This window comes from Dipodomys ordii, unplaced genomic scaffold, assembly GCF_000151885.1.
Source record: "Dipodomys ordii isolate 6190 unplaced genomic scaffold, Dord_2.0 Scaffold21, whole genome shotgun sequence".
In the NCBI taxonomy this organism is placed as follows: domain Eukaryota; kingdom Metazoa; phylum Chordata; class Mammalia; order Rodentia; family Heteromyidae; genus Dipodomys; species Dipodomys ordii.
The window spans coordinates 11,073,308-11,080,998 of NW_012267237.1; the positions used below are offsets into that span (position 1 = coordinate 11,073,308).

Consider the following 7,691-nt stretch of genomic DNA (forward strand, 5'->3'; position numbering starts at 1 on the left):
TAGGGGTCCTCCTCCGAGGAGTCATCGCTCGTGCGGATGCCGCTGGTGCGCTGGTCCGAGTGGCCGTGCTCGCTGGGGTTGGGCGAGTCCTTGAAGGCGTCGTCGTCCGCCTCGAAGCCCTCGTCCACCTCGTCCACCCCGTCCTCCTGGTCGTCCTCCTCCTCCTCGGGGTACGGCTGGCTGAAGTTGAAGCGGGGCTTCTCCGCGGGGCCGCCGCCCTCGCCGCCCTCCGACAGCGAGCGCTCGATGTGCCGCACGCACTCGTCGATCTCGTGGAAGTTCAGGGACTCCAGGAACTCCTGCGCCGCGCGGCACGCCTCGTCCTCCAGCCGCCGCAGCTCCTCGTCCCGCAGCCGCTGCAGCTTCTGCAGCGAGGCCTGCGTCAGCGACAGCTCCTGCCGCTCCTTCATGCGCTGCAGGTCCTCGATCTCCTTCTCCAGCCGCAGGATCTCCTCCACCTGCCGGTTCTCCTGCTGCCGCTCCAGCTCCGCCTGGCGCTTCCGCAGGGCCTCGCGCTCCTCCAGCTGCTTCCGGGCTTCCGCCTCCTGGACGCGAGGAAGAGGAGGAGGAGGAGGAGGAGTGTGTTACAATGAAACCCTCCGGTGCCCCCCTCCCTCCCCTCAGGCAATCGTGATGGAAATGGGGGGGGACCGGGCAGAATTGTGTCTCCAGCTCATTCTTATGCTAAAGCACTAATCCCCCAGTCCTCACAATGCAAATGTGTATGCAGAGAGGGCTTTTAAAGAGGTGATTAAGTTGGGCCCAGGAGCCCTCAGCCCGAGACACAGGGTCTGGGCACACCGAGGGGGCGTGAGGATGGGGGGGGGAGGCGTCTGGAAGCCAAGGAGAGAGGCATCAGGAGACCCAAACCCACAGCCACTTTGAGCTGGGACGCCCCAGCCTCCCAGACGGTGAGAAACTCAATTTCCATTGTTTTATAATCCACCTGGGTCAGGCCCCAAGGGACATGCCTGTCATTTGCATTTAAATCTGAAGACATTCATTAAGCTTTGTCCAAAGGTAGAGGTGGAGAGGAAACTAGTCCTACACAATCACAATCACACACACACACACACACACACACACAGAGAGAGAGAGAGAGAGAGAGAGAGAGAGAGAGAGAGAGAGTGCATACGCGTGTACACTCGAGTTTGTATCCTAAAGTGAAAGGGAGGTAAGGTGGGGGGCGGGCAGGTTGCCCCAGTATTTACCACCTGCTGCACTCGGAGCTCTGCTTCTCTCCGTGCTCTTTCTCTAAAGAAAAAAGAAAAGTGAAATCAGCAATAACCTCTAAGTCATTTCAGCCAGGTCTAGCCTGCAGAAACCTAGTGCCTTGTGCAGAGGAGCAAGTGCTCTACAATTGTTCTGAGGCTCAACCCAAGATATAACTTTATTTTCATGCTGGTACTGGGCCTTGAACTCAGGCCTGGGCTCTATCTCAGCTTTTTCACTCAAGTCTGGTGCTCTACCACTTGAGCCACTTTTGGCTTTTTTCTGGCTCATTGGAAAGAAAAGTCTAATGATTCTTCCTGCCCAGGCTGGCTTCGAACAAAGTACCTCAGGTTTCAGATTACAAGCACAAGCTACTGACACCCTGCTCCAATTACTATTATTATTTATTTTTTTGGGGGGTCCAGTTGTGGGGTCTGAACTCTGAGTTGGGCACTGTCCCCCAGCTCTTCAGCTCAAGGCTAGCGCTCTAACACTTGAGCCACAGCACCATTCCGGCTTTTTTTTTCTGCTTATGTGGTGCTGAGGAATTGAACCCAGGGCCTTATGCATGCGAGGCAAGCGCTCTACCACTGAGCCAACTTCCCAGCTTATTATTTATTTTTTTAACTTGTACTGGAGTTTTGAACTCAGGGCCTGGCTAACCCTGAGCTAAGGCTGGTACTCTACCACCAGAGCCACAGTGCCACTTCCAGTCTTTTGGTAGTTTTATTGGACATAAGAATCTCATGGCTTTTCCTGCCTGGGCTGGCTTTGTAAAACTCAATCCTCAGATCTTAGTCTTGTATTTTTTTCTTTTTGGTGAGACTAGTTGTGACCTTGATCTTCCCACTTATGCTTCCTTTGTAGCAGGGACGACTGGTAATAACTACACATCCAGCTACTTTTATTGAGATGAGTGAGATCTGGCTGACTGATAATAACTACACATCCAGCTGCTTTTATTGAGATGAGTGAGATCTGGCTAACTTTCTGCCCCTGGATGGTTTCAAACCTGTCTCCCCAGCCATCCCTACCTCCAGATTAGTTGGGATGGTAGGTATGAGCTATAGCACCTGGCTAAGACCCTTCAATGAGCTTTGCTGAAGGCCAGTGGAAAGGCTGGGGAGGACAGAGCCTCAATCTACACAAGAAACAAAATGCACAGAATTGGGTCTCAGTGCTACCAAGATTTACTGTTTTGTTTCAAGTAAACAGGTTCTGATAATAAGCATAAAAGTCAAAATACATCCTTTAGTTTCATCTAATGGAGAAAGGCACTATACCTCTCTTCTTGCTCCCGCTTTCTCTTCTCTTCTTCCTCCTGCCTCTTCCTTTCCTCTTGCTCCATTTTCTCTGCCAGCAGTTGTCTGTAAACTCTACGTGCCAGCTGGCCTCGGAGTTGCTTCTGGAACACGATGGCCGCTTTTTTCAGGTGTAAAAATCTCTTCCTCATAAGGAAGGCTCTATAATTCTTCTGTATCATCACCACACAATAAAGGACCCTTCTGTACTGCTTTCTAAAAGGAAAACAGGAGAATAGCCATTGAGGTAATGAGATTGTGAGCTATTCAAATGAGCTTACATTCTGGCCACAAGACAAAAGGGACCTAGTTTTGGAAGGATTCTCTCACTGGGAGGACTGGAGAGGACAAAGAGGCCCTTTGGCTAAAAAGTAAAACAAAGAACACACACACACACACAAGTAAAACAAAGAACACACACACACACACACAAGTAAAACAAAGAACACACACACGCACGCACACACACCAAAAGAAGAATACTATGGCTACCCTGGCAAAGGAGACATGTAAAGCCTAATGCCAACCTTGAATGGCCTGGACCAAGGGAGATTCACTCTGGCCTCCTGTTCATATGAAAACAACCAACCAGCCAACAGCAGCCACCACAGGGAGGCTCTGTACCACAGAAAATGGAATGCCTTAGCTCTTGGTGCCATGCTAGACATGTAGTGGGCACAACTGAAATGCCAGGTGAGAAGTGGTCTCATTTCCCAAATAAGTAGAAAGTACTGATAAGATGACATGAGTTGAGCATTGTTCATCCGGAAATCCTTGGTCAGTTCTTTTGGTAGACAGTACTGGCATTTGAACTCAAGGCTTCATGCATGTAGGTTGGCCTAATATCTCTTCGGCATTTGGATAAGGGATATGCGGCTGTGACCACAAAAGCAGTAACCTTGAGCACAGGATGCAGAAGAATAGACGGTAGACAATTTGAGTATCACAGTGGAGCCCCCACATGAACTGCTTCTGTCTATTGCTACCCAGGTCATGCTTGGCTCCTCCAAGCTCACAAGCCACCCCACTGGGGACACACAAAGCCCCTGTGTGGCTTTACCAAGGTGTGGCTCTTACCGTGCCAAGTAGCCCAAGATGTGGGCCTGGATCACCATGGCTGCCCGGTAGACTTCCTCCTCCCGCCGCTTCTCCAGCTTCTGCTCCAAGGATTCCCGAAGGAAGACCTGTGGAGAGAGTCGTGGGTCTCAGCCCACAGTAGCTGGTAGAGTGAAGGTCTCACTCAAGCTGGACTTGGGGGTAGTTCCTGCTTCCCTCTTTCTTGGTGTCTAAGGAGAGCCACACATAGAACAGAGACAGGAGATCCTGCTTAATATCCCAATGAGCCAGGTGCTAGTGGCTCACGCCTGTAATCCTAGCTACTCAGGAGGCTGAGATCTGATCTGAGGATTACAATTCAAAGCCAGCCAGAGCAGGAAAGTCCGTGAGACTCTCGTTTCCAAGAAACTACTCAGAAAAAGCTGGAAGTGATGCTGTGGCTCAAGTGGTAAAGCCCTAGCCTTGAACAGTGCCCAGGCCCTGAGTTCAAGCCCCAGGACTGGATTGGGGAAAAGGGGGAGAGGAGTATCACAGGAAAAGAAAATAAAAAGAACATATAAAACCTAAGCCTTATGTTTTGGTTATTACTAGTACATTCTGTAGGCATGATTGGTTTTAAAAAAATATTTTATTGTCTTTAAGTAGTTGTACAAAGGTACTACCATTTAGCAAAGCAGTTTTATGAATACAATGCATCTTATTCAGTGTCACCCCTTTCAACATTCTAGCTCATCCCTCTTCAACTCACCCCTTCCATCACTTTTTAATTTTGTAAGATATATGTTGAATTCTTTTTTTTTTTTTTTGTTAGTCTTGGGGCTTGAACTCTGGGCCTGGGCGCTGTCTTTCAGCTCTTCAGCTCAAGGCTAGCACTCTACCACTTGAGCCACAGAGCTACTTCTGGTTTTCTAGTGGCTTATTGGAGATAAGTGTCTCATGGGGAGAGAAGGGGAAAAACAAAGGAGGCAAGAATGCTTGATAAGAACTGTACTCATTACCTTGCTCATGTAACTGTAACCTCTCTGTACAGTATTTTCACAATAAAAAAATTATAAAAAAAAAAAAAAAGAGTCTCACTGACTTTCCTGCCCGGGCTGGTTTTGAACTGGAACTGCGATCCTCAGATCTCAGCCTCTTGAGTAGCTAGGATTATAGGAGTGAGCCACCGGTGCCTGGCCACATTGATTTCTTTTCTTTTCTTTTTTTTTTGTTGGTCATGGGACCTGAATTCTGGGCCTGGGCACTGTCCCTCAGCTCTTCAGCTCAAGGCTAGCGCTCTACCACTTGAGCCACAGGGCCACTTCTGGCCTTTTCTGCTTAAGTGATACTGAGGAATAGAACCCAGGGCTTCATGCATGCAAGGCAAGCGCTCTACCACTGAGCCACCTTCCCAGCCCCTACGCTGAATTCTTAACTGCATTCTCCCCTTCTCCACTTGTCTAGTGTTTCCCCTTAACCCACCCTACCTTTGAAAACTTGCTTTCTAGTGTTTGTTTTGTTGAACTTTGCCTTTGCTTTTCTAAGGAATTACACTGAGTTCTCCCTTGAATCTACCGTATGTATAGGCATGATTGTTAAATGTTTTTTGTTTTTGTCCTAAAGCTTGAATTTAGGGGCTGGGTCCTGTCCTTGTGCTTTTTCTGCTCAAGGCTAGTACTCTACCACTTTGAGCCTTACAGCTGCTACCAGTTTTCTAGTGGTTAATTGGAGATAAGAATCTCAGACTTTCCTGCTGGGCTTTGAACTGTGATCCTCAGATCTCAGCTTCCTGAGTAGCTAGGATTATAGGCATGAGTCACTGGTGCCTAGCATAAATGACTATCTTAATTTCTAAAGCTGACCTCATTTTGAGCCTGGACAGATCAGTTCATGGTCTCTAAGTGAGCTGTGTCAGGCAGCCTAGCAAGCAAATTCAGGAACCTTTAACTGACTCTGATGGAGAACCAGAGAGAAAGTGGGGACCTTAGTCCTACTAAAGCTGGGAATGGAATGCTGTCAACACTCATGTGAGCCGAGATGAGCATCCTGAGACAGAGTCAGACGGCAGGCTCCACCTCTGACAATGTCTGCTGCTTTCCAAGCCACAGCTGGCTGCTACCTCAGCTCTAAACGCCTTGGACTGCCTGAATCTGAAGCCCTCCCCAGCCAACCCAGCCCAGTGTCCGTGCATCTGACTTCTTTGCTGAGTGGACATGAACTCCTGCTGAAGTTTTGCCACAGATTTCATATTGGTTAATTAAACACTCTCTTTCCTTTCTTTCCCTCTTTAACAAAGAAACCTGTTATAATCCCAGTTACTCAGGAGTCTGAGGTGGGAGGATCAATTTTATCAAGAGCTTGAGACCAGCCCCAGCAACCTAAGAGATATCATCTCCAAACAAACCCAAACCACGTGGTGCTGGCTGGAAACCTGGAAATGCTCCTCTGACGTTCCAGAGCCATGGAGAGGGGCAGGAGAGTCAGGCCCAAGGACCAGATCCTTAGAAGACTGCGGTATTCCTAAACACCAGACCCAGATGCTTGGTCTGAGTTGAGAATCACACTGGTGTCTTCCCCTGGAATAAGCACTGGAAGGGGTGGAAGAAGACTACAAAGCCAACTGAGATTTGTGGCAGTTTGCTGACACAGGAAGAAGAGGTCAGCTTGGAACTGTCTGTCTGATGAAGGAAGTTGGGGCTAGACTGTTGTGTGGAGTGAGGGGTGAGGGCCTGCGACACAGCAGCACATTTAAAAACAAAGGCTGCCCCCTCCCTTACCTTTCTGGACTGAGTTTTTGGCCACCTACAGGATTTCAGACTGCTGGCTTCCTATGGTGGTCTCAGTTGTGAGGTGGTGTAGCTAGCTGCCTGGCACATCTACAACCCTGGGTACCAGGTAGGCACAATTCTGATGAGCTGGTTCAGTGTGTCCCTTATTGAAATAGTGTCCTTTGCAGTATTGGGAAGAGAAAAGACCACAGTGAGTGAGGGCGCAGGTGAAAACCTTGATTCTATGCTGGGGGCTGATGCCCAGAATCCTAGTAACTCAGGGGGGTTGAGATCTGAGGATCAGGGTTTGAAGCCACCTTGGGCAACATAATCTGCGAGACTCTTTATCTCCAATTAACCACCAAAAAAGCCAGAAGTGGAGTTTGTGGATCAAATGGTAAAGCATTAGCCTTGAAAAAGCCAACCAAGAGCACAAGGCCCTGAGTTCAAGCCCCAGTCCCGAAAGACAAAAACGGTTCTTGGTGTGTTGGCACACCAGGCCTGGGGAAGCCTTCTGGGCTTAAAGGGACTGGGACCCACAAAGGTACCTTGGTCTTCCCCAGCTGCCACTCGCTGCTGGAGGAGTCGTAGAGCTGCAGAAGCACAGTGCATTTTCCCCGGACATCCTCGGGCAGGGCTACGTTCCTCGTGAGCACTTTATACCTGCAACACAGAGGCATATGGCACCGCGTTCTGCACGGGCTCCGCCTGCTTCCACCTCTCTGAAAGGAGATCGGAGCTAGCTGTCCAGCTCTGCTTGCCTTTTGTAGAAATCCTGAAAGGGCCTTCGCACTGCATAGCCGGCTTTGCGGATCCTCACCGTCTCCAGCATCCCCGAGTACCTCAGCTGGTTTAGCACAACAGCCTGGTCAAACTGGTCTGGCATCTAGAACATTCAGAAAGTGGGATGAAGTTAGTTATGGTGGGATTAGACACAATCGCGTAAGACCATCCTCAAGGTTGCTTTAGTGACCATACACACATACGTGCACAAGAATTTGGAGCCAAAGTATAGGCCCTGAGTTTCAAGCCCAGTACCAGCACAAAAAAGGGCATCCACTGTTGGCTCATGATTGTAAGAGCTACTGAAGAATCTAGTTAACTGGGCTGGGAATGTGGCCTAGTATAGAATGCTTACCTAACACACATGAAGCCCTGGGTTAGATTCCTCAGTAGCACATAAACAGAAAAGCCAGGGACTGGGAAGGTGGCTCAGTGGTAGAATGCTTGCCTTGTGTGCATGAGGCCCTGGGCTCAATTCCAGAAAAAAACCTGAAGTGGGCTGTGACTCAAGTGGTAGAGCGCTAGCCTTGAGTTAAAGAGCTGAGGGACAGTGCCCAGGCCCAGAGTTCAGGCCCTAACACCGGCAAAAAAA

General features: G+C 49.3%; 1 protein-coding gene across 1 annotated transcript in view; it reads right to left on the reverse strand.

The window, feature by feature from the left end:
• The window catches only part of Myo10 (myosin X), a 102,879-nt gene that overhangs the window by 29,157 nt on the left and 66,031 nt on the right, over positions 1-7,691 (reverse strand). The window contains exons 16-21 of the mRNA XM_013013865.1: positions 7,078-7,202; positions 6,865-6,979; positions 3,591-3,697; positions 2,496-2,729; positions 1,215-1,254; positions 3-545 (exon numbers count right to left, since the gene is read on the reverse strand). Of these exons, the coding sequence (XP_012869319.1) occupies positions 3-545; positions 1,215-1,254; positions 2,496-2,729; positions 3,591-3,697; positions 6,865-6,979; positions 7,078-7,202 (1,164 nt within the window). The remainder of the gene's footprint in view (positions 1-2; positions 546-1,214; positions 1,255-2,495; positions 2,730-3,590; positions 3,698-6,864; positions 6,980-7,077; positions 7,203-7,691) is intronic.